General features: G+C 49.1%; 2 protein-coding genes across 2 annotated transcripts in view; one reads left to right on the top strand and one right to left on the bottom strand.

The window, feature by feature from the left end:
* Positions 1-1,212: 1,212 nt before the first annotated feature.
* LOC137525336 (trichohyalin-like) lies at positions 1,213-4,287 on the bottom strand. The gene has a single exon (XM_068246390.1). The coding sequence runs from the start codon at positions 4,285-4,287 to the stop codon at positions 1,213-1,215; it is 3,075 nt and encodes a 1,024-aa protein (XP_068102491.1).
* Positions 4,288-24,402: 20,115 nt separating this feature from the next.
* Positions 24,403-27,305, top strand: part of WDR24 (WD repeat domain 24) — a 40,166-nt gene continuing 37,263 nt past the window's right edge. Inside the window, exons 1-2 of the mRNA XM_068246438.1 lie at positions 24,403-24,523; positions 25,707-26,406. Of these exons, the coding sequence (XP_068102539.1) occupies positions 25,926-26,406 (481 nt within the window). The 5' untranslated portion in view covers positions 24,403-24,523; positions 25,707-25,925. The remainder of the gene's footprint in view (positions 24,524-25,706; positions 26,407-27,305) is intronic.

Genomic DNA, 27,305 nt, shown 5'->3' with positions numbered 1-27,305 from the left:
TGTATTTTTTCTTTGGGTTTTTTTTTTCACTATTTGCACGTGCACGGGAATGCACGGGAGCGCGCATAGCAGCAGCAGCAGCACTGTCTAACTTATAAAAACGCCCTGAGCCATTAGGAGGCTCTAGCAGGACATTTTTATAAGTCAGCTTGTCATTAAGTAGTTAATGGAGCCACAATAAAACATACTTTTTATATTAGGCTACTACTGAAAAAGAAAGAACAGAATTTTAGGGAAAGTCTTAGGCCCTGTTTGCACTTATAACTATTATGTATTTATAATCTCCTGCAGCACATTACAGAGTACATAGTCATTTCACTGACTGTCCTCAGAGGAGCTCACACTCTAATCCTACCATAGTCATAGCCTAATGTCCTACCATATTATTATTATGTATTTATATAGCAGTGACATCTCCTGCAGCACATTACAGAGTACATAGTCATGTCACTGACTGTCCTCAAAGGAGCTCACAATCTAATCCTACCATAGTCATAGTCTAATGTCCTACCATATTATTATGTATTTATATAGCACTGACATCTTCTGCAGCACATTACAGAGTACATAGTCATGTCACTGACTGTCCTCAGAGGAGCTCACAATCTAATCCTGCCATAGTCATAGTCTAATGTCCTACCATATTATTATTATGTATTTATATAGCAGTGACATCTCCTGCAGCACATTACAGAGTACATAGTCATGTCACTGACTGTCCTCAGAGGAGCTCACACTCTAATCCTACCATAGTCATAGTGTAATGCCCTACCATATTATTATTATGTATTTATACAGCACTGACATCTTCTGCAGCACATTACAGAGTACATAGTCATGTCACTGACTGTCCTCAGAGAAGCTCACACTCTAATCCTACCATATTATTATTATTATGTATTTATATAGCAGTGACATCTCCTGCAGCACATTACAGAGTACATAGTCATGTCACTGACTGTCCTCAGAGGAGCGCACAATCTAATCCTACCATAGTCATAGTCTAATGTCCCACCATATTATTATTATGTATTTATATAGCACTGACACCTTCTGCAGCACATTACAGAGTACATAGTCATGTCACTGACTGTCCTCAGAGGAGCTCACAATCTAATCCTACCATAATCATAGTGTAATGTCCTGCCATATTATTATTATGTATTTATGTAGCACTGACATCTGCAGCACATTACAGAGTACATAGTCATGTCACTGGCTGTCCTCAGAGAAGCTCACAAATCTAATACCTACCACTATTTTGTGGGAGAACATGCTGGCTAATGTGTGTTTATGGTGGGAACTCCATCTTGCTCTCTCTCCACCACCCTTTGTTTTCTCCTCACTCCATATTGCATTCTCTCCACCACCCTGCATTTTCTCCTCACTCCATTTTGCTCTCTCTCCACCACCTTGCACTTTCTCTTCAATCCATCTTGCTCTCTCTCCACCACCTTGCGTTTTCTCCTCACTCCATCTTGCTCTCTCTCCACCACCCTGTGTTTTCTCCTCACTCCATATTACTCTCTCCACCACCTTGGATTTTCTCTTCACTCCATCTTGCGCTCTCTCCACCACCTTGCACTTTGCCTTCCCTTCATCTTGTTCTCTCTCCACGACCCTGCACTTTCTCTTTACTCCATATTGCCCTCTCTCCACCACCCTGCGTTTTCTCCTCACTTCATCTTGCTCTCTCTCCACCACCCTGCATTTTCTCCTCACTCCATCTTGCTCTCTCTCCACCACCCTGCATTTTTTCCTCACTCCATATTGCTCTCTCTCTACCACCTTGCGTTTTCTCCTCACTCCATCTTGCTCTCTCTCCACCACCTTGAATTTTCTCTTCACTCTATCTTGCGCTCTCTCCACCACCTTGCGCTTTCTCTTCCCTCCATCTTGTTCTCTCTCCACCACCCTGCACTTTCTCTTCACTCCATATTGCCGTCTCTCCCCCACCCTGCGTTTTCTCCTCACTCCATCTTGCTCTCTCTCCACCACCTTGCGTTTTCTCCTCACTCCATCATGCACTCTCTCTACCACCTTGCGTTTTCTCCTCACTCCATCTTGCTCTCTCTCCACCACCTTGCGCTTTCTCCTCACTCCATCTTGCTCTCTCTCCACCACCTTGCATTTCCTCTTCTCTCCATTTTGCTCTCTCTCCACCACCTTGCATTTTCTCTTCACTCCATCTTGCTCTCTCTCCACCACCTTGCGCTTTCTCTTCACTCCATCTTGCTCTCTCTCCACCACCTTGCATTTTCTCCTCACTCCATCTTGCACTCTCTCCACCACCTTGCGCTTTCGCTTCGATCCATCTTGCTCTCTCTCCACCACCTTGCGTTTTCTCCTCACTCCATATTGCTCTCTCTCCACCACCTTGCGCTTTCTCTTCACTCCATCTTGCTCTCTCTCCACCATCTTGCGTTTTCTCCTCACTCCATCTTGCTCTCTCTCCACCACCTTGCGTTTTCTCCTCACTCCATCTTGCTCTCTCTCCACCACCTTGCATTTTTTCTTCCCTCCATCTTGCTCTCTCTCCACCACCTTGCGTTTTCTCCTCGCTCCATCTTGCTCTCTCTCCACCACCCTGTGTTTTCTCCTCGCTCCATCTTGCTCTCTCTCCACCACCTTGCATTTTCTCTTCACTCCATCTTGCTCTCTCTCCACCACCTTGCGCTTTCTCTTCGCTCCATCTTGCTCTCTCTCCACCGCCTTGCATTTTCTCCTCATTCCATCTTGCACTCTCTCCACCACCTTGCGTTTTCTCCTCACTCCATCTTGCTCGCTCTCCACCACCTTGCGTTTTCTCCTCACTCCATCTTGCACTCTCTCCACCACCTTGCGTTTTCTCCTCACTCCATCTTGCTCTCTCTCCACCACCTTGCATTTCCTCTTCTCTCCATCTTGCTCTCTCTCCACCACCTTGCGTTTTCTCCTCACTCCATCTTGCACTCTCTCCACCACCTTGCGTTTTCTCCTCACTCCATCTTGCTCTCTCTCCACCACCTTGCATTTCCTCTTCACTCCATCTTGCTCTCTCTCCACCACCTTGCGTTTTCTCATCACTCCATCTTGCAGTCTTTCCACCGCCTTGTGCTTTCTCCTCACTCCATCTTGCTCTCTCTCCACCACCCTGCATTTCCTCTTCACTCCATCTTGCACTCTCTCCACCACCTTGTGCTTTCTCTTCACTCCATCTTGCTCTCTCTCCACCACCTTGCATTTTCTCCTCACTCCATCTTGCACTCTCTCCACCACCTTGCGCTTTCGCTTCGCTCCATCTTGCTCTCTCTCCACCACCTTGCGTTTTCTCCTCACTCCATCTTGCTCTCTCTCCACCACCTTGCGCTTTCTCTTCACTCCATCTTGCTCTCTCTCCACCACCTTGCGTTTTCTCCTCACTCCATCTTGCTCTCTCTCCACCACCTTGCGTTTTCTCCTCACTCCATCTTGCTCTCTCTCCACCACCTTGCATTTTTTCTTCCCTCCATCTTGCTCTCTCTCCACCACCTTGCGTTTTCTCCTCGCTCCATCTTGCTCTCTCTCCACCACCCTGTGTTTTCTCCTCGCTCCATCTTGCTCTCTCTCCACCACCTTGCATTTTCTCTTCACTCCATCTTGCTCTCTCTCCACCACCTTGCGCTTTCTCTTCGCTCCATCTTGCTCTCTCTCCACCGCCTTGCGTTTTCTCCACATTCCATCTTGCACTCTCTCCACCACCTTGCGTTTTCTCCTCACTCCATCTTGCTCTCTCTCCACCACCTTGCGTTTTCTCCTCACTCCATCTTGCACTCTCTCCACCACCTTGCGTTTTCTCCTCACTCCATCTTGCTCTCTCTCCACCACCTTGCATTTCCTCTTCTCTCCATCTTGCTCTCTCTCCACCACCTTGCGTTTTCTCCTCACTCCATCTTGCACTCTCTCCACCACCTTGCGTTTTCTCCTCACTCCATCTTGCTCTCTCTCCACCACCCTGCGTTTCCTCTTCACTCCATCTTGCACTCTCTCCACCACCTTGCGTTTTCTCCTCACTCCATCTTGCTCTCTCTCCACCACCTTGCATTTCCTCTTCACTCCATCTTGCTCTCTCTCCACCACCTTGCGTTTTCTCATCACTCCATCTTGCAGTCTTTCCACCGCCTTGTGCTTTCTCCTCACTCCATCTTGCTCTCTCTCCACCACCCTGCGTTTCCTCTTCACTCCATCTTGCACTCTCTCCACCACCTTGCGCTTCCTCCTCACTCCATCTTGCACTCTCTCCACCACCGTGTTTTCTTTTCCCTCCATCTTGCTCTCTCTCCACCACCTTGCATTTTCTTTTCCCTCCATCTTGTTCTCTCTCCACCACCTTGTGTTTTCTACTCACTCCATCTTGCACTCTCTCCACCACCCTGCGCTTTCTCATAATCTCCATCTTGCTCTCTCTCTTTTTCCACCACCTTGAGCTCTCTCCACTCTCTTGCACTCTTTCCTTCTCTCTCCATCACCTTACATCTCTCTTTCTGTTTTCACCACCATCTTCTTCTCTTTCAGCCCCTTGCGCTCTCTCTCTCTCTCTCTTTCTCTCTCTCTGCCTCTTTGCTCTGTCTTTCTTTCTCCTCCGTCACTTTGCTGTCTCTCCGTCAGTTTGCTGTCACATGGTTGTCTCTCTCACCCTCACTTGCTCTGCACCCTCCGCATGTCACAAACTACAGCGCAGATTTCTCGTGAGCAGAAACAGGTACTCTTTTTCTAGTACACATGAAACTATGTATCCTGGGCTGGTGTTTCCTGGAGAGCGCCTGAGTTTGTGAATTCCCTGATGACTCTCTCCTCTCTCCGAGTGTGTCGCCCATCTGGCAGCAGCCCCCACAGGTGACAGACGTCTGGGGGACACAGAGCTGGGAGAACAGGTCATTTCCTGCCCCCCCACCCGGTGTTCCCCCAGCAGCAGTGCTGCGACTCTCAGCCCCTTGTCACGACGTGGATGACTCACTATTAGCTGAACCTGACAATGTCTTCGAGAAGCGTGACTAACGGCGCAGTATTTCTGGCTGCATGAAAGGCATTTCTATCTGTTTCACCCAACAAACTGTTCCCGGTAATTATTTTTCCCATCGCCTATCTGAGAATGCGTGAAAGGCTTCTGACAGGCTCAGGTCTACCGCCCAGTATACATATTTCACCATCCTCACGATTCATTAGGGATCTCCAGGGTTGGAGATCACCTTAAAGGAAACTATACACACAGTTTTTAACTTCTTAATTGAACCTCCCCCTAAGCCAGGGTTGCCCAAACTTTTTAGGCCAAGGGCCGCCGTTCTTCAGAGTTCTAGGGGGCCGAACTAGAGAAATGAAACACAGTTTTTGCTGATTGCAGTTAGGTACACTATGCCTGTGACATTTTGTCAAAAAAATTCCATGGGAAATAATAACCCATCTACCGTGTGCAGTTAGCACAGTGGCTGCTGCTAATCAGTGGCTGTTACTGCGGCTGGCACGGTGGCAGCTGCTAATCAGTGGCTGCTACTGCTGCTGACATAGTGGCGGCTGCTAATCAGTGGCTGTTACTGTTGCTGGCATAGTGGCAGCTGCTAATCAGTGACTGTTACTGCTGCTGGCACAGTGGCGGCTGCTAATCAGCGGCTGTTACTGCGGCTGGCACAGTGGCTGCTGCTAATCAGTGGCTGTTACTGCTGCTGGCATAGTGGCAGCCACTAATCAGTGGCTGTTACTGCTGCTGGCACAGTGGTGGCTGCTAATCAGTGGCTGTTACTGCTGCTGGCACAGTGGTGGCTGCTAATCAGTGGCTGTTACTGTTGCTGGCATAGTGGCAGCTGCTAATCAGTGGCTGTTACTGCTGCTGGCACAGTGGCGGCTGCTAATCAGCGGCTGTTACTGCTGCTGGCACAGTGGTAGTTGCTAATCAGTGGCTGTTAGGCTGGGTCCACACTAGACACAGTTGCAGGACGGACACTGCAGTCCGGATCCGGGGAAGATTAGGGGAAGTACCCACGTACTGCAAACTGATGAAAGTGCATCAGTTTTGCATCAGTTTCCGTTCAGTTTCCGTTCAGTTTTTCCCTGACAGAAAACGTCTCTATCATTAGGAAGGAGTGGGAGGATTTTTTTGGGCCAATCAAAGCTCAGGCTATCCGTTTTCACATCCGTTGTTTGCCTGTGGAGCTGGAGATGCGTTTTCTCATTGCTTTTCACTACCCCTGCAGGTATCCGTGGTCCTGATCCGTTGCGTGAAAATGCAGCAGGTCCGGACCTTCCGTACAGGTTTTGAAGACGGGTCCCCGCAAACGCAGACGGATCCGTTTTTTACTTAGGCGAGGCTGGCTGCTATTTTAAACATTAGTATCCGGGACTCCGTTTTTCATCAGGTTTGAAAAACGCAGCCACGGATACGTTTCCGGACCTAGTGTGGACCAGCTCTTACTGCTGCTGGCACAGTGGTGACTGCTAATCAGTGGCTGTTACTGCTGCTGGCACAGTGGCAGCTGCTAATCAGTGGCTGTTACTGCTGCTGGCACAGTGGTAGTTGCTAATCAGTGGCGGTTACTGCTGCTGGCATAGTGGCAGCTGCTAATCAGTGACTGTTACTGCTGCTGGCACAGTGGCAGCTGCTAATCAGTGGCTGTTACTGCTGCTGGCACAGTGGTAGTTGCTAATCAGTGGCTGTTACTGCTGCTGGCACAGTGGTGACTGCTAATCAGTGGCTGTTACTGCTGCTGGCATAGTGGCAGCCACTAATCAGTGGCTGTTACTGCTGCTGGCACAGTGGTGACTGCTAATCAGTGGCTGTTACTGCTGCTGGCACAGTGGCGGCTGCTAATCAGTGGATATTACTGCTGCTGGCACAGTGGTGGCTGCTAATTAGTGGCTGTTACTTCTGCTGGCACGGTGCCAGCCAGTGCTGGGCCGAAATTACGCATGAACGTAATTACGCATCGTAATTCAATGTAAATTTACGCGTAAGCGCTACGCGTAAATTACGGTCTTTCGCGTAATTATTTACGCGTAAGCAGTAGAGTGGTATCGTAATTACACTGTCTACCGTAATTGCTAGGTATGCGTAATTTTACGAACACTTACGCGTAATTTTACGCGTAATTACTAACGTAAAAACTCCCCTTTTCTAAGAGTAGCCAATCAGTCAACATCCTAAGCAACCAATAGTATCTTCTCCCGCCCTTCAGTATAAGCGTACGTTTTGACGCATACGAATGATATGTACGCAATAACTGTCACATTGACGGCTATTGCGTACATATCGTCTGTATGCGTAAAAAAATACGCATTAATGGGTATTACAGCACTACGCATAACATCGTAGTGTAAGCGCCTACATTACAGTATCCTTACGCGTAACTGCGTAAGTTTACGCGTAATTACAGTGATGTACCGTAGATAATTTCCTACGCCGTAACCGTAATTGCGTAATAGCGTAAAATTACGCGTAATGATCCGTAAGCATAGATTTTTCCATTACGACCAGCACTGGTGGCAGCTGCTAATCGGTGGCTGTTACTGCTGCTGGCACAGTGGCAGCTGCTAATCAGTGGCTGTTACTGTTGCTTGCATAGTGGTTGCTGCTAATCAGTGGCTGTTACTGCTGCTGGCACAGTGGTTGCTGCTAATCAGTGCCTGTTACTGCTGCTGGCACAGTGGCAGCTGCTAATCAGTGCCTGCTACTGCTGCTGGCACAGTGGCAGCTGCTAATCAGTGCCTGTTACTGCTGCTGGCACAGTGGCGTCTGCTAATCAGTGGCTGTTACTGTTGCTTGCATAGTGGTTGCTGCTAATCAGTGGCTGTTACTGCTGCTGGCACAGTGGTTGCTGCTAATCAGTGCCTGTTACTGCTGCTGGCGCAGTGGCAGCTGCTAATCAGTGCCTGTTACTGCTGCTGGCACAGTGGCAGCTGCTAATCAGTGCCTGTTACTGCTGCTGGCACAGTGGCGGCTGCTAATCAGTGCCTGTTACTGCTGCTGGCACAGTGGTTGCTGCTAATCAGTGCCTGTTACTGCTGCTGGCACAGTGGCAGCTGCTAATCAGTGCCTGTTACTGCTGCTGGCACAGTGGCGGCTGCTAATCAGTGGCTGTTACTGCTGCTGGCACAGTGGCGGCTGCTAATCAGTGGCTGTTACTGTTGCTGGCACAGTGGTTGCTGCTAATCAGTGGCTGCTACTGCTGCTGGCACAGTGGTTGCTGCTAATCAGTGTCTGCTACTGCAGCTCGCATAGTGGCTGCTGCTAATCAGTGTCTGCTACTGCTGCTGGCACAGTGGCGGCTGCTAATCAGTGGCTGTTACTGCTGCTGGCACAGTGGCGGCTGCTAATCAGTGGCTGTTACTGCTGCTGGCAAAGTGGTTGCTGCTAATCAGTGTCTGCTACTGCTGCTGGCACAGTGGCGGCTGCTAATCAGTGCCTGTTACTGCTGCTGGCACAGTGGCGGCTGCTAATCAGTGCCTGTTACTGCTGCTGGCACAGTGGTTGCTGCTAATCAGTGCCTGCTACTGCTGCTGGCACAGTGGCAGCTGCTAATCAGTGCCTGTTACTGCTGCTGGCACAGTGGCGGCTGCTAATCAGTGGCTGTTACTGCTGCTGGCACAGTGGCGGCTGCTAATCAGTGGCTGTTACTGTTGCTGGCACAGTGGTTGCTGCTAATCAGTGGCTGCTACTGCTGCTGGCACAGTGGTTGCTGCTAATCAGTGTCTGCTACTGCAGCTCGCATAGTGGCTGCTGCTAATCAGTGCCTGCTACTGCTGCTGGCACAGTGGCGGCTGCTAATCAGTGGCTGTTACTGCTGCTGGCACAGTGGTTGCTGCTAATCAGTGGCTGCTACTGCTGCTGGCACAGTGGTTGCTGCTAATCAGTGCCTGTTACTGCTGCTGGCACAGTGGCAGCTGCTAATCAGTGCCTGTTACTGCTACTGGCACAGTGACAGCTGCTAATCAGTGGCTGTCACTGCTGCTGGCACAGTGGCTGCTGCTAATCAGTGGCTGTTACTGCTGCTGGCACAGTGGTTGCTGCTAATCAGTGGCTGTTACTGCTGCTGGCACAGTGGTTGCTGCTAATCAGTGGCTGTTACTGCTGCTGGCACAGTGGCGGCTGCTAATCAGTGGCTGTTACTGCTGCTGGCACAGTGGTTGCTGCTAATCAGTGGCTGCTACTGCTGCTGGCACAGTGGCAACTGCTAATCAGTGGCTGTTACTGCTGCTCGCACAGTGGCGGCTGCTAACCAGTGGCTGTTACTGTTGCTGGCACAGTGGTTGCTGCTAATCAGTGGCTGTTACTGCTGCTGGCACAGTGGCAGCTGCTAATCAGTGACTGTTTCTGCTGCTGGCACAGTGGTTGCTGCTAATCAGTGGCTGTTACTGCTGCTGGCACAGTGGCGGCTGCTAATGAGTGATTGTTACTGCTGCTGGCACAGTGGCAGCTGCTAATTAGTAGCTGTTACTACTGCTGGCACAGTGGCAGCTGCTAATCAGTGGCTGTTACTGCGGCTGGCATAGTGGCAGCTGCTAATCAGTGGCTGTTACTGCAGCTGGCATAGTGGTGACTGCTAATCAGTGGCTGTTACTGCTGCTGGCCCAGTGGCAGCTGCTAATCAGTGACTGTTACTGCTGCTGGCACAGTGGCAGCTGCTAATCAGTAGCTGTTACTACTGCTGGCACAGTGGCAGCTGCTAATCAGTGGCTGTTACTGCAGCTGGCATAGTGGTGACTGCTAATCAGTGGCTGTTACTGCTGCTGGCACAGTGGCAGCTGCTAATCAGTGGCTGTTACTGCTGCTGGCACAGTGGCAGCTGCTAATCAGTGACTGTTACTGCTGATGGCACAGTGGCAGCTGCTAATCAGTGCCTGTTACTGATGCTGGCACAGTGGCAGTTGCTAATCAGTGCCTGTTACTGATGCTGGCACAGTGGCAGATGCTAATCAGTGCCTGTTACTGCTGCTGGCACAGTGGCAGCTGCTAATCAGTGCCTGTTACTGCTGCTGGCACAGTGGCTGGCCTTACCTCCTTCAATTGTGTTTGTGTATGCCCCCCTCATTCGTGTCATTGCTCCTCCTCTTGCCACTATCTTGGTTCCCACAAAATACAATTAAGCAGCTGACATTTTCATGGCAACCCCTCCCCGCCACAAAAAAAAATCACATTCTTACAACTCTCTAAGGGCCCTTTTCCACCAGCGCGTTTGCGCTGGCTGAATCGCAAAAACGCAAACCGCTAGCGATTTTACAATCGCTACGGTTTGGTTTTTAACATAGGAATCGCGGTAGGTCATTTCCACTACCGCGATTTGTTTTTGTCAGGAACGCGAACGCGCGGCGGAGCGATATTTGCCGCGATTTTGCTATGCAGTGCATAGCATAGCAAAATTGCGGCGGCGAACGTCGGGGAATCGCCGGTAATTGCGATTCAGCAATCGCTAGCGTTCAGCGTGAACGCTACCGATTGCAAGTGGAAAAGGGCCCTTAGGGTCCTGCGATGCCCAATGCAATTAGTGCAATTCGACTGTGAATTTTTAACTGACCCAATTGTCAACCTGCTGCATTTTTGCTGCGATCGAGCTACTATAATTTGCTATAGGAATGCAGGAAAATTGCATAGCAATTGCACAGAGGTACCGCGATTTTCCCCGTGATTCAATATTATTGCCGTTTTTATTTTTCTTTCTACAAAAGCAAAACAGACCGCAATCGTGATGTACACCCGGCGGAATTGTGCTACTGAAAAAAATTAGAGAAAAAATGCGCAATTGCGATTCACATTTCCTGTTCAGTAAGCCAACACCTATTTAGTAAGGAGACCTTGGGCAAGACCCCCTAACACTGCTACTGCCTATAGAGCGCCCCCTAGTGGCTGCAGCTCTGGCGCTTTGAGTCCGACAGGAGAAAAATGCCATATAAATGTTCTGTGTCTTGTCTTGTGGAAAAGATCCCTTATTGCAAAATGCAACCTGCGCTGTACCCGAGTGTCCTCATAAATCCAGGCCTACATTTAGAGACTCTGATTTCTAAACCGCCCACAGCGTGTTCATTTTACATTAAAATAACGCTCAGATTATTATTTGTTGTTGTTGTATTGCTTCCTTGGTCCAACCAGATGTCCAACCAGGACCCTGAACAGAAGGGAACAGACAACTCATGCCTGGAAAAGAAAAAACAACAGCACGTAAATATGGCTTCAGCAGTGAGTAACGATGATTAACAAACTGCGTATTTTTCCAAGTTCGCCTCCGATCTGAGCTTACAGGAGAAGGACAAGGTAGGGTGACCAAACGCGCTAAAAAAGAAAAGCAGAGAGACAACTGGCGCACAAATGGTGCAGTATGTCACAAGAAGAGTGGTAAAAAACAAAAAGCATTAGGCCCCTCTTACACTTAAAGAGAAACTCCGACCAAGAATTGAGCTTTATTCCAATCAGTAGCTGATACCAACTTTTACATGAGAAATCTATTCCTTTTCACAAACAGACCATCAGGGGGCGCTGTATGGCTGATATTGTGGTAAAACCCCTCCCACAAAGAAATTCTGAGTACGTCTTGGCAGTTTCCTGTCTGTGGACCCTGTTGCATTGTGGGAAATAGCTGTTTACAGCTGTTTCCAACTGCCAAAACAGCAAGCAGCAGTTACATCACCTGCCAACAGTAAAAATGTCACCGTGTGATAAATGTCAGAATATAAATCAGTGATTTAAAAGATTTTACAATGGGCAAACACTGACTAAATCATTTATACTGTACATAATTATTGTGAAAATGAAGCACTTTTTTATTACATTATTTTCACTGGAGTTCCTCTTTAAAGAGGAGCTGTCAGCCATACTATCTCAAAAAAAAACCCACACATATATAAGTAGATAAATACTTGCTCTACTTACATAACATATATTGCATTATCCTAGTTTTGATTTTAGTGATTTTTCTATAGTAAAAAAAGAGAAAAGCCTTCTTAGGATTCATCATTTTAACTGTGTCTATCTTGAAGCCAATCCTGATGTAATTTCCTCCCTAACTCTCCTCCTCTGCCTGATTGTGTATGGATTGCCTCTTACCCGTCTTCAGGCACTCCCACCCAGCTCTGCAATAGAAACTGCATCGTCTCAGCATGAGAAATATTGGCCAATCAGAGAGGAACAGAGGTGTGGGAGGGGAAAACAGGAGGGAAAGAGGCTTCAGCCAATCAGGCTGCATTAGTTAAGTCTGAGGGGAAATAAAGAAGCAAAAAAAAAGACAACCCAGCATGCCCTACAACTTCCTTTGTGCGGCAATGTACCAAATAAGAGTCAGGTAAACTGGGGAATGATCCTTAATGAACAAGAAAAGTAATATTGATTTTAACTTTTGGATTGCCTGGTTAGCAGCCTTATTACTTGTTTACCAGATAAAAATAAAGAATTGATTTTTGATTTTATGCCCGACAGTTACACTTTCATCAGTTGCTCTCAGTTATAACTAAAAGAAAATTGATTTTCAAAGTAATGCCCATGTTTTCCTATGGTACAGTTCGCACTATACACGTTTTAACTGAAAGCGTTTTCACAATGCATTGCTATGGAAAAAACGTGTACAAATGCATTAAGTGTAAAAGGACCCTTAGGGTTCTCACACAGGAAGGTTGCACAAGGGGAATCCAACCGATGAAAGCAGGTGGGGGTCTATAAACCTGACTCTACTCAGGTGTCCGGCTGGAGCTGGATGCGGTCGCACTCTTGGGAAAAACATCAAAAGGTCCCATCGAAGGCAAAGCCGCTAAGTACCAACGTACACCCCTCCCAAAAGAGGGTGGAAAGCACACGGGGTAAGAGGCACCCAGGGGTAGATAAAACAGGGTTAAAAACAGCTAAAATAGAAAAATAGATGCAACTTACCTCAATAATGACAGGTTCATTTAAATATGAAATTTAATGGTGGCTGGATAGTGTACGTGGTGGCTGGATAGTGTACTGGTTAAGGGCTCTGCCTTTGACGTGGGAGACCAGAGTTCAAATCCTGGCTAGGTCAAGTACCTATTCAGTAAGGAGTTAAAGACAAGACTCCCTAACAGTGGCGTTCTGTTAATAGGGCGGCAGGGGGCGTGGCGCACCGGGTGTCAGCCTACAAAGGGGTGTCAAAAAGGCCAGCCCAGAGACTAGTTCATAACAGGGCTGCCAACCATCCAAATGACACTAAATTGTGTCACTCTGCGCCCCGCAGTACAGGGAGGCTGATCCACGAGCGGCTGAGCCAGAAAAAGTTCCAGGCATCCTCCTCTGTTTGTCCCTCCCTCTCTCTCTCCCGCCCTCCAATCAGCATAAGGCTCTTTTGCACAGGCACCTCTCTCCTGCCAATGAAAGAGAGGGAGACTGTGGAGTGAGCCCGCCCACTCATCCCTTACAACTTTCAGCAGCGGCAGCCAGAGAGAGTGTGTGAGCTGAGCTCCGTGGGGTCCACTATGGTGCAGTGACAGATCACCCTGTATCCTCACTAGATCACATGACTCCAGAGCAGGTATCCAGCTAACATTAATTAAAAATAGGAGGGTAAGAGTTGCCTGTAGCCTGATACATCTGGCAGAGGAACAGACTGAGAAGGAGAGGTCATTACAGGGGCTGCAGAGTTCTGCACTTTCTTACATTATGGAAGCAGAGGAAACAAAGTAGTGCAGGCTATGATCAGCTTATACATGAGTCACAGCCCTGTGAACGTCTCTGCTTCAGGTGACTTCCCTTCCCGGGTCTCCTAGTTTAAAGTTTGTTGCTGTGAGGATCAGACACGTGCTTATGTGTCTGATTACAGAAGCACAGAGAGCTGTCCTGCCAGTGCTCAGCACTGTGTAGTGAGCCATGTCCCCTCTATATGGGCAGCTTGTCACACATCCTAGCTGCAGGGAGATCTGAGCTCTGCAGGAAGGCTGCTATCTGATACTGCAGTGACCACCTGAGCTGGCCATGTGAGCAAGGACTGAATAGCTGTAATTAATGTAACCTGACTTGGGGGATGGAGACTGCTGAGTGTTCTGTATCAGCCTGGCCTGCTAGATAGCCTATACAGTCTCTCCAATCTTCCATCTTTTCCTCACTCCCCTATCCCCCTCAGCTTTCTTCTCTCTGTTTATTTTCTGGCCCCCCTAAAAATACTATGTGCCATAATAATTGTTATTGTGCTGGCATTTACGTCGAACTTTAGTCCCCTTTCACACTTATGCCGCTGCATCCTGTCACAAAAGCAGTGATAGTCCTATGTGACTATCAAACTGATTGCGGTGTAGTGTGTTGTGGCGAGTCTCATTGGGGTGACACAATAACTGCAGTGCGTCATGCGCGCAGCGCGCTTAACCTGGTGGTGAGGCATACTTTTATTGTAAAGTACGCGACACTGTATGGTCATACCGCAACAGTACCATGCGATGCAACCTTTTGGGACAATTGTGGTGCGATTGCTCTGCAGTTGTGGTGTAATTGCACCGTAACAGATTGTGCTAAGTGTAAAAGGGTCCTTACTAAGTCCCGTCCCTTACTATGCTCAGAAGAGCTCACAATCTAATCCCCACCATAGTCATAGTGTAATGCTAGGCATACACGGTGCGTTTCTTTCTTATCAATCGAGCCGCTGATGTGCTCGATTGATAATATCCGACAGGTCCGATCACGAATGGATCGATTCCTGCGGGCGGACAATGGCAGGGAATAGAGCGGAAGATAAGCGGGATGAGCAGTAATCGATTCGGGCACACGAGCGGACGCGCTGGGACGTGCCGGGAGTCGATCCGGTGACTAATCGAGCCACCGGAACGCACCGTGTATGCCTAGCATTTTTCCCTACCTTATTATCATTATGTATTTATATAGCACTGACATCTTCTGCAGCACTTTTCAAAGTACATAGTTATGTCACTAAATGTCCTCAGAGGAGCTCACACTCTAATCCTGCCATAGACTATGGCCTCAATTCACTAAGATTATCTCCTGTCTTTAATAACTCTTCTACAGTTGTTACCATGGTGATAAGGCATGTAGTACTCAGGAAACATTTTACCTCAGGCAAACCTAAAGTTAACTCTTCTGTCTTTAAGTTAACTCTTCAATCCTTAAAATAACTCCAGAGTTAAAGACAGGCTGTTAATTAACTGCATGTGAAAATAACTACAGAGGAGGTAAATTAACTACAGAGGAGGTAAATTAACTACAGAGGAGGTAAATTAACTACAGAGGAGGTAACTTAAGGAACTCTCTTGCCTTATTATCTCCAGCATGATCTTAGTGAATTGAGGCCTAGTGTAATGTCCTACCATATTATTATTATGTATTTATATAGCACTGACATCTTATGCAGAACGTTACAGAGTATATAGTCATGTCACTGACTGTCCTCAGAGGAGCTAACAATCTAATCATACCATAATCATAGTCTAATGTCCTACCATATTATTATTATGTATTTATATAGCACTGACATCTTCTGCAGCACTTTACAGAGTATATAGCCATGTCCCTGACTGTCCTCAGAGGAGCTCACAATCTAATCCTACCATAGTCCTAGTCTTATTTCCTACCATATTATTATTATGTATTTATATAGCACTGACATCTTCTGCAGCACTTTACAGAGTACATAGTCATGTCATTGACTGTCCTCAGAGGAGCTCACAATCTAATCCTACCATAGTCCTAGTCTTATGTCCTACCATATTATTATGTATTTATATAGCACTGACATCTTCTGCAGCACTTTACAGAGTACATAGTCATGTCACTGACTGTCCTCAGAGGAGCTCACAATCTAATCCTACCATAGTCTAATGTGCTTCCATATTATTATGTATTTATATAGCACTGACCTCTTCTGCAGCATTTTATAGAGTACATAGTCATGTCTATCCTCAGAAGAGCTAACAATCTAATCATACCATAGTCATAGTCCAATGTCCTACCATATTCTTATAATGTATTTATATAGCACTGACATCTTCTGCAGCGCTGTACAAGGTACATAGTCATGTCACTGACTGTCCTCAGGGGATCGTACAAGCTAATCCTACCACTGTCTAGCTGTCACGCTCACTACTTTACCTTTTTTATTTGGGGGGGGGGGGGGGGGGGGTGTCTGTAGATATCCAGCACCGGGTGTCAAATACCCTAGGTACGCCACTGCTCCCTAACACTGCAGGGTGTCCTCTTGAGCGCGTCCCAGTGGCTGCAGCTCTTGAGCGCTTTGAGTCCGACAGGAGAAAAGCGCTATACAAATGTTCAGATTATTATAGATTATTAATAAGCCCAGGCAATGTGTTTCGTGGATCCGCACCCACTTCCTCTGGCCAAATAAAGTGCCAGAGTTCTATCAGAGCCAAGTACTGAGACCAGGGTGTGCTCTGATTCCCCCAACACCAGAAGGGTTGGAGATGAAATCACAAGCATAACCCCTCCCCCCCAACAAAACGTCAGTTGGGCTACCCCCCTCCCAAATGACCAGAGCAGCAGCAGTGCCTGAACTCACCTGTCTGATCCCACCTTGACGGGATTCCGTTGGTCTGTTTTCTAGCTGCATACATAATTTGCATAGAGAATCTGCATAGTCCTGCACCAACTCAGAATTTATTTTTACTGAATAAAATGGGTGTGCTGAATAATTTAACTTCCAGCTATGCGCCATTCATGTTCCTTAGGCTAAAGTGGACCTCCGTTGTGAAATCAAAAGTGAAAAAGAGCCAGAACAACACCAACTAGGACTTTTACCCCTCCTGTTTCTACCCAAAGCAACAATGGCTGACTGCAGGGCAGCACTGTGGCAGCTCTGAAATGCAACAGTGGCTGGTGCTGCACTACTACCTCCCAGAAGTCAGTTAAAAAACAAAACGTTACATACTTACCCCAGTAGGGGAAGCCACTGGATGGTCTCCCTACACCCCTCCTGCGCTGCGCTGGGACCCTCAAAATAATCTTTGACATTAAAGCGGTATTAAACTCTGACATAATATTCAATAAAAATGTGTTTTTATATTCCATACAGTTATCATATTCGCTTTTGTGCAGTTTGTGCACAAGTATTATTAGTCATTTAGAAATGACAAGTTCCCAAAGTACCGTTTGCTCTGAAAGCTGCCATTGCATTTTATTCAAAACTGGTGTATTTATATTGTAATGTACCCAGTAGTGATTTCTGAGCTGCTGTCTGTGTTCTGGACACATAAAGGTGGCCATACATTGAACGATTGTGGGCAGATTCGACCAAGAGACAAATTTATCACTAATCTAATCTGATTAGAGATAAATTTGTCTGTAGTCGAATCTGCCCATACACTGCAAGCCGATTTCAGCATGAATTCATCCAGGAATCGGCTGAGCCGCCGCGTCCGCCCCGCCGCTGCCCCCAAAATGTATAAATCTGTGTAGTGTAGTGCATTTATACATTACCTGGCCTGAAGCAGCTCGCCGGGTCCATCCGCCCATCTCGCCAGTAAGCTGCATACACGCTAACGGCGCATAGCGTCTCACGTCAGACGCTATGCGCCTTTGTGATGTCAGACATAGCGCCGCCGGCGTGTATGCGGAACCCGGCGAGATGAACGGAAACTGTGTGGAGGCTGACACCGGACAGGTAATGTATAAATGCACTACACTACATACATTTATACATTGCGGCGGGGGTTTTGTCGTCTCGTCGCTCGTTCGTAATTTGGCTGCCGTACCGCCGCACTTGGCAGCACCAATTTTCATCCAATTCGATTATAATAATCGAATTGGATGGTCGATTGGTTGGTTGGTCGGCTAATGTATGGCCCCCCTTTAGAAGGCGTTTCTGCACAATCAGGGAATGTTTACATTCCTCTCTGCTACAATTAAGTAAACACAAGATAACATTATCACCAGCTTGGATGTGGATCTCCCTGCAGGGAGCATTCTATTGAAAAAGTAAGTCCTTTGTTTTAACCCTTTGAATGCTGCTCTGCTAAAAAAAAAAAATATGGTAGTATATTATATGCTGTAAATAATATATATATGTATATGCTGTAAATAATCTTTTAGAGCATAGAAGAAGTGTTGGGTTTTATACCACTTTATTGTGTAAGATTGCTCATGGCTGTGCTCCCCGTGCCTATTAGTATGGGCGCACAGCGTGGCGCATACACGGCTCGCTCCTGCGCAGTAGTATGGAGCTGCTCGTGCACGGCTTTCTTCTCTGTGCACAAGTGGCTTTGTGTTACTGCGCATGCGCAAACTCACTGGCACCTGTGCAGTGCAGTCACACTTGTACAAGGCAAGACTTTAGGGCCGGTTCAGACGGACGCTTGCGGAGCGTTTACCGCAAGCGTTCGGAACATCGTGTTAAACGCTCCCATTCAAGTGAATGGGAGCGTTTACACTGAGCTTTTACACGAACGCGGCGTTCGGGTCCCGATTTTCGCTTGCGTTCGTGGCCGTCCTGAAGCTACATGTAGCTTCCAGAGGCGGCCAACCGCGATGGCTAGTGTCCTCCTAGGGGAATAAAAACGCCGACCGCATCCGGTTGCGATGCGAAGGCAACTGAAAGCCCGACCGCGCAGCAGCCCCCGCACATCATCAAACGCGACGCCGGCCAGACATCCGACTGAACCGGCCCTTACACACAAGTAAACAGGTGTACTTCAAAAAAAAAATTGGATGCTTACCTAAGTAGATGGAAGTCTCTGGCTGTACCACTCTGCAGCTGGCTGCACGGCCAGCGATGGTCACCTCAGTGTACAAGCGAGGCAGTACTGCGCATGTGTAAGTATGAACACACCCGCTCAGTCGCAAGTATCTGCTCATTCACACAGGGCCGTTTATGCCCATTTGGCTCCCCAGGCAAGGCACCTTTTGTCTCCCTACCCCAATCTTGAGAATAGGAAGATAACTTACATCAATTTGTTTTCTGAGAACCAATAAGAAATTGATAGTTAACTTAGAAACAACGTTGTTTCTCAAAATAAGTAATAACCGTTTTGAGGGGTATGTATCCACTTTATAAAAATTATGCTGTTTACAGAGCACCCAACCGCCCCGTTTTCGGCGGGATCGTCACGATTTTGGGGGGCCGTCCCGCTGTCCCGCGCTACCCTCCCTTTGTCCTGGCCGCTGGGGAGAGAGGGGGAAAAAAAACGATCGAGGCACCAGCCCGGGATGCGTACGCGGCATGGATGGCAGCCACCATTAAACTTCTCCCTCCCTCCCTCCTAATATGCCCCCCAGTGTCACCTTCCCCCCGCAGAGTAAACAAATGTGCAGCGGAGCAGGCTGTAACTCTTACCATTGCCTCTCTGCTGCGTACCGGGATCCCATCTGGTCTTCTTGCTTCCTGTGGTCTTGCTTCCTGTGGTCACAGGAAGCGAGAAGACCAGATGGGATCCCGGTACGCAGCGGAGAGGCAATGGTAAGAGTTACAGCCTGCTCCGCTGCACATTTGTTTACTCTGCGGTGGGAGGGGGACACTGGGGGGCATAATAGGAGGGAGGGAGGGAGAAGTTTAATGGCGGCGGCCATCCATGCCGCGTACGCATCCCCGGCCTGGTGCCTCGATCGGTTCCCCCCCCCTTCTCTGGCCACCCTCACCCTCCTCCTCCCCACCCACTGGCACCCTCATGCGCCTCCCTTTCGGGAGTAATTAATTAAAAATATTTAGTTTAAAAAATGTGGTGGGCGTGACTAGGGGGTTGGGGGTGTGGCCAGGGGTGTGGCCTAAGTGTCCCACTTTCAACACTTAAAATGTTGGGAGGTATGTGTTTATGTACAGCCTGGGTGTTTACAGGTAGGAATATTGTCCTGGAAATCCAAACCGTGTTGTAACAATCAAAACAGCAGTGCCTTTTTAGATGTTAAAAGTACTAGTCATCTCTTTCTTAATGAACCTAGCAGTTGGCTATAAGAATTCCACAAAGTACAATGTGCTGAGACGAGCTCTGTGGCACCCCCACCTACAGTGTCATCCCCAGGCATTTGCCTGGCTTGCCTATGCGTAAAAACGGCCCTGCATATACAGAAGGGAGCACTTCTACAAGACCATATGCGACAAGCTCTTGTCCAATATGTTCAGAAGGACCCTGCACATGAACGAGAGATTGGTGGTTGGATCAGGGTCATATCCATCGGCTTGCCTCTTTTTCAGTATAGGTCTTGTGTACAACCGGTATATTACTTTTTATTTCAGGCTGAGAAGAAATGATTGTGTTTGTCTGCCACCTTGTGTATATCGGGAGAACTGCAGTCAGGAATGTACATTTCCTTGCACTCATATGATTAAGAAGGCAAACTTTTTGTTTTGCATGATCAAAGAAAGTGAGAGCAGGGCCACAATCAGAAATTTTGGGGCCCCTAGCACATCATCAGGCCTGGCCCACCCACTGGTTACTGTGCCCGCCCACTAGTCACCCCACCTCGGTGTCGTGCGCTGCGGCGAAAAATGTGCATGGCTCCGACACTGAAGAAAGCGGCATGCACAGTGTGATGCGGCAAAAAGTGGGCGTGACCATGGCATGTTGTGGGTGGAGCCAAATACTAGCAAAGTACAGGTAGTCCCCGGATAACAAATGAGATAGGGACTTGTAGGTCCGTTCTTACCCTTTATCTGTTCTCTTTTGTCCCCCTCTTTTCTTCCTGTACCTCTTTTGTCCCCCTCTGTCTCACCTCAGTTTGTGCCTCTTTTGTGTCCCTCTGTGTGACCTCATGTTCCCGTCTCAACTCCTTTCTCCATGTTCCACTTTTGTCCGCCTCTATTCCCCGTGTCTCTTTTATCCCCCTGTGTTACCTCTTGTCTCCTTCTGTCTCAGTTTGTCCCCCTGCCCTAGCCAGGTATAGATGCCCCCAGTATAGGTATCCAGGCTAGGTCAGGTGCCCCCAGTATAGGTAGCCAGGTATAGATTCCCCCAGTATAAGTAGCCAGCTATAGGTGGTGCCCCAGTATAGGTAGCCTGGTGTAGATGTCCCCAGCATAGGTAGCCTGGTATAGCTGGTGCCCCAGTATAGGCCAGCAAGATACAGGTGCCCCAGTATAGGTATCAACTATAGGTGGTGCCCTGGTATACATAGCCTGGTATAGTTGTCCCCAGTATAGGTAGCCTGGTATGGGTGGATTACCAGTATAGGTTAGCCATGTACAGGTGCCCCCAGTATAGGCAGCAAACTATAGGCGCCCCAGTATAGGTAGCCAAGTATAGGTGGTGCCCTCAGTAAAGGTAGCAAAGTATAGATGGTACCCCAGTATAGGTAGCCAAGTTTATAGGTGTCCCAGTATAGGTAGCCAGGTATAGGTGGTGGCCCAGTATAGGTAGCCTGTAGCCAGATATAGGTGGTGCCCCAGTATAGGTAGCTAGGTATAGGTAGTTCCAGCCTCAGTATAGGTAGCCAGGTATAGGTGGTGCCCCAGTATAGGTAGCCAGATATAGGTGGTGCCCCAGTATAGGTAGCTAGGTATAGGTAGTTCCAGCCTCAGTATAGGTAGCCAGGTATAGGTGGTTCCAGCCCCAGTATAGGTAGCCAGGTAGAGGTGGTGCCCCAGCATAGGTAGCCAGGTATTGGTGGTGGCCCAGTATAGGTAGCCTATAGCCAGATATAGGTGGTGCCCCAGTATAGAAAGTCCGCTGTAGCGGGCTCACTCATCTGCTCCCCATGTTCAAGCGCTGATGTCACTCTCCTCTCAGTGCTGGAACGCGGTGTGCTGGTTAGTGAGCCACAGCCAGCACATGTGGCCCTTCCAGCGCTTTAGGGGGCCCGGGGCCTCTCACTGCAGTGTCAGTTGCCCCCCCCACCCCCGATGGCTGCCCTGTGTGAGAGAGACACATTTGGCGAAGCCATTATTATAAAAAGATCACGAAGAAAAGTGTCCTTTTTTACACTTTGGTAGAAAAAATCATATGATGCATGTCATCAGTAATCAAGCCAATTTGTAATTGTCCCTTTTCTGGCACATAGTGGCCGTACTGCACCCGCACAAACACAGCCACAAATGAGCAGAAGTACAGAGGCGCTCCTGCACAATCATCTCTGGCTTACTACATAGGCAGTATGGCTGAGTTTGTGGCTGGATAGTGTAAAAGTTAAAGGGAACCAGAGACTAAGTAATACAACTAATCGATACTTACCCGGGGCTTCCTCCCGCTTCATAAACACAAGCGAGTCCCTCGCTGTCCTCCCGCGGTCTGCCAGAATCAGAATCATCAGAATCATATTTATTTCGCTGAGTACAACGGGGGTTGTACCCGGAATTATTTTTGGCTCATACAGGGTCGGAGATGTTACAAACACATGCATGCAATCAACACCTACAATCAGATACAGTAGTACAAGTAAGCATATACCTATATATACATATCCCTATGACCGTAGTGAAGGACGCGTGGGGAATCTGGAGTGCTATGTGAGGGGAGTAGCCTGCCAACTACTGACGGCGCTCGCTCGCTCCACAGCAGTTCCAGCTGCCCCGCAGTGTGTCCAGGAAGAGAGTGGATAGAGAAAGAGAGAGATAAAGGATAGCTAAGAGAGACAAGAGAAGAACCAAGGCAAGAAGAGAGGGACAGAGGCAGGGACCTTTGGGGCTGCAGATCAAAAAAGACACCCCTGGGTCCGACAATCAGTCCAACTGATGTGCGTGGATCTCCCCGAGGCCGCGGCAGTGAAAGGGATCCCTCGATGGAGAAATGGGCCGAGAGTCCGCCTGGATGGCGGCCGCAAAAACCCCGACAGCCGAAGCACACAGAGCCAGGACTGGTGGAGAGAAAACCAAGCTCTCCAGGGCCCATGGGGATCCAGGGCTGCCATGTGAAAAGAAGGATCCTCCGGCCTTGGTGGACGATGCCTGCCATGTCGTATCCCACGTGCAGTGAGAGGCTAATAGCAGCAGCGGAGCCATTGAGCCGCGATCAGCCCCGGTAACAGGCTTGTCAGTCCGGGTCTACTGCGCATGTGCGGGAGGTCCGTGCATGCGCTGAAGACCCAGACTGGACCCGACTGAGCCTGTTACCGAGGCTGATCGCGGCTGAACGGTTCTGAGAACCACGGTCTGAGTTCAGGTGTGCTTTAAGGTCATGATAAAAACCGCATGCGTTGATGCGCGTTTCATAATGCGTTTCAATGTGTTGCGGTGCTTTTTTTTTTTTTTAACCGGAGCCATGCGTTTTACATGCACTTAAAAGTGTTTTTGTTCAGCATGCGTTTTGCTTATTTGATGTAGCAATTGTCAATAAAGATTTTTTTCATTTAATTTTTTTTAAATTAGGGTTTAAAAAACACATCTCTATTCGCTTGCATTGCTGTGCGCTTCACAGCTCACCGCACAGCTCACCGCACAGAAATGCCTGCAACACCACGTTTCTCAAACGGATAGTAACGCAACGCATAGATATGAATGTGGTACATTAGAATCAATGTAAAAAGCTGTACTTAGAAAAGCGCACAGGCAGGGATGAGCGGCGGATTAAAAACCGGATGAAATCCGAATAGGTTTCATTCGGATTTCATCCTCCTAATTACTGCAGCTGAGCGGCTGTGTAGGGGGGGCGGGGGTGTTAAACTTACCCAGCATACATCTTCTTTCATCCGTCCCACGGCGCCTCCTATGCTGCATTTCCAAGCCGCGTCACATGACTACAAACACTTCCTCCTTCAACCCGGAAGGAGGTATGGTGACCATACGTCCTGCTTTATCCGGGACAGGTCCTGGATTTAGTGGTCCCCTGTCCCAGGCTGCGCTATGTCCCAGGAAACGTCCCGCTTTTAGCCGCGGGACATCCCGGACTCTAATAGACGCCGCGCCAGTTCATGGCCCGCAAAGTCTTCCGACAGGCAGAGCTACGGGAAGATGGCGTCCGAAGCCCTGTACTGGAGACTATTTGTGTCTCCAGTACAGGGCTTCGAGCGCCATCTTCCCGTAGCCCTGCTATTCCTCTCAGCGCGGGAGACTGCAGGAGGATCGTCCGGTGAGCTGCGCGCCAGAGGCCGGCCGGGAGAGCAGACTTCTGTGAAAAGCGTACAGCAACGCCCCTAGTGTGAATGACACCTTAGTATGGAGACCAACGCTCTCACCGTCACGTCGCCAGCGATCCGCGAAGACGGTCAGCAGCCGAGCAGCGAAGGAGGATTATCAGCTGCCTCAGCAGAGTTTCATCTACTATATGAGCACAGAGCTTTAGAGCTTGGCAGGGAAGTGTGCCCAGTTCTTGTCAGGACCGGAAGTGTGGGAAATAAGCCCCCCACACCTTCACTCTCCTCCACTCTCAGTATCTGGCAGAGGATTCCCCCCCCGCACTGGGGCCGCTTGCTGTGATCTGCACCCACCCTGGGCAGTATCAGAGGAGACAGGGCCCGCCTGGCCGCCATCCCGGGGGAGCAGCTCGCTGTGGCGCCCCCAGCAGGGCGGGCGGAACCTCTCACAGCGGAACTATATGTGCAGTGCACAGCGGCGGGGGCGCCATAGAGGCACGGAACGCTCCAGCGCAGCAGCTTCCGGTCGCAGTGCTGATCATCTGGCGATGGTGGCCGGGGAGGGTCCGGTGTAGTGCTGGGCGCTGAGCTGTCCGAGCTCCGCCACTGTCACTGCGGGGAGTTCAGGTGTGTGACGGGGGGCCCCTGTGCTGCTGGGGAGAGGGGGGAACCTGTGCTGCTAGGGAGACCCTGTGCTGCTGGGGAGGGGGAGCTCTTCCTGTGCTGCTGGGGAGACCCTGTGCTGCTGGAGGGATCCTGTGCTCAGGAGAGGAGCCCCTGGGAGTGGAGCCCCTGTTCTGCTGGGGAGGGGGAGACCCTGTGCTGCTGGGGAGGGGGGGCCTGTGCTCAGGAGAGGAGCCCCTGTACTGCTGGGGAGGGGAGACCCTGTGCCTAGGAGGGGAGCCACTGTTCTGCTGGTGAGGGGGAGACCCTGTGCTAAGGAGAGGATCCCCGGTGCTTGCTGGGAAGGGGGATATTTTCCTGTGCTGAGGAGGGGAGACTATATGCTGCTGAGAAGGGGAGCTCCTGTGGTGGGGAGGGGGAGCTCTTGTGCTGAGGGGGGACACTCATTCGCCAAACACTTCTACAACCTTATCTTCTCTTTCCCCTTGACCTTACCTGTCCCCCGATGCTTCCCATAACCTTACCTGTCTCCCAATGCTTCCCCTAACCTTACCTGTCTCCCAATGCTTCCCCTAACCTTACCTGTCCCCAATGCTTCCCCTAACCTTACCTGTCCCCAATGCTTCCCCTAACCTTACCTGTCCCCAATGCTTCCCCTAACCTTACCTGTCCCCAATGCTTCCCCTAACCTTACCTGTCCCCAATGCTTCCCATAACCTTACCTGTCCCCAATGCTTCCCATAACCTTACCTGTCCCCCGATGCTTCCCATAACCTTACCTGTTTTCCCCGATGCTTCCCATAACCTTACCTGTTTTCCCCGATGCTTCCCATAACCTTACCTGTCCCCCGATGCTTCCCATAACCTTACCTGTCCCCCGATGCTTCCCATAACCTTACCTGCTCCCAATCCTTCCTGGTCAATGTGATGCAAACAATTCAGAGTTGTTGCAGGATTATTTAAATTTTTACTGAATTCAATAGGTCCACTTTCCAGCCGCACAAATTTCCCTACAAAATGTTCTGAATCCTACATCAACTCAGAATTATTTATATCTTATTGATCATATATAGCGGTAAACCACTGATTTTTGGAACCGGTTTGGAAACTTTAAATCTACGTATGGCTTTAGTTTGTATGATGTAAAACATTTTAACTATTTTTATTTTGTCTTGTTCTTCCCCAGTCTTGATGTTTGGCATGTATTGAAACTTGGCTGAGGCCATTCATCGGACCGGTACCTCGCAGTGTCGCACGACACATGTAGGGGCTTTCTGGAAGGAACGTGTGTGGGCCGCCCGCCTATCGGAGTCTTTGTCCTCTTTTTCCTTATTGGCTTGCAGAAACCGCTCTTTTGGAGACCTTCAGCGGAGTCTGGAAGGGGGCCGGTGGCCGGGTGCCCGCCATGGAGAAAATGGCGAGAGTCACCACGGCCCTGGGCGGCAACACCCTGACAGGCCGCACCATGTATTGCCATCTCGACGCCCCTGCAAACGCCATCAGCGTCTGCAGGGACGCCGCCCAAGTGGTGGTGGCCGGACGCAACATCTTCAAGATTTACTCCATGGAGGAGGATCACTTCGCGGAGAAGCTAAACTTGCGGGTAGGCCGGAGGCCTTCCCTGAACTTCAGCTGCGCCGACGTAGTGTGGCACCAGATGGACGAGAATCTTTTAGCCACGGCGGCCACCAATGGCGTGGTGGTGACGTGGAACTTGGGGAAACCGTCCAGGAACAAGCAAGACCAGCTGTTTACGGAACATAAGAGGACAGTAAACAAAGTCTGCTTTCACCCTACTGAAGTCTACATGCTGCTCAGCGGATCCCAAGATGGCTACATGAAGTGCTTCGATCTGCGGAAAAAGGACTCCGTCAGCACCTTTTCAGGTGACCTCTATTTCTTTGCGACCTCGATACTTCACAAGCGCGGCCGCTACTACATTAATTAACAGATGGCCCTACCTGCAGCCTCAGTCTTGTTTGTGTGTGTCTAGGTATCAAGATAAGGTACACAGAACACAACAGGGGGAGGGGGAACTTTATCACTGGAGTCTGCAAGAGAGCTAAGCAAGCAATGACTGATTCAACAGACCAGACAGCTGAGTACACATGCACAACTACTGTAATGCTGGCCATACACGGTGAGGTTTTCTTGGGCAGATTTACTTTCTGATCGTTTTTCACTTCTGTGGGAAAATCGATCAGAAAAATTATTGAAATCAGATCGGACCTGTCGGAAATTATCTAGTGAGCCATTTATCTGCCGAAAAAACTCATGTGGCATTCCCAGCATTATGCCTCTTACACACATGAGAAGTATCTCTAGAGCAGTGATGGCTAACCTTGGCACTCCAGCCGTGACAAAACTACAAATCCCATCATGCCTCTGTCTCCCCGAGTAATGCGTAGAGCTGTCAGAGTATTGCAGTGCCTCATGGGACTTGTAGTTCCACCACAGCCGGAGTGCAGAGGTTAGCCATCACTGCTCTAGAGCGATCAGGATTCGATCCCACAGTTGACAGTCGCTAGCCTGCAGTCTAGTGACACGTTCTGTGAGGCCCTGTTCACATCATGAAGCACGGATGGCTGTGCGTTCGGAACGCAACGCGTACTAACTCACGGCATCTGCGTTTCTATGCGTGGCTGAAAGTGAATGGGACAGCCGCGCGTTTTGTTAAAAAATGCGTGCAGCATGCGTTTCGCTGACCGCCCTGGTCCGGAACGCATGCAGTGTGAACATCAGGCAGTGCAGTCTATGCACTTTCTGATATCGTATATGTCTGCCT

This window comes from Hyperolius riggenbachi, chromosome 7 (genome assembly GCF_040937935.1).
Source record: "Hyperolius riggenbachi isolate aHypRig1 chromosome 7, aHypRig1.pri, whole genome shotgun sequence".
NCBI classification, from domain to species: Eukaryota; Metazoa; Chordata; class Amphibia; order Anura; family Hyperoliidae; genus Hyperolius; species Hyperolius riggenbachi.
This window is presented reverse-complemented; position numbering and strand designations above follow the sequence as displayed.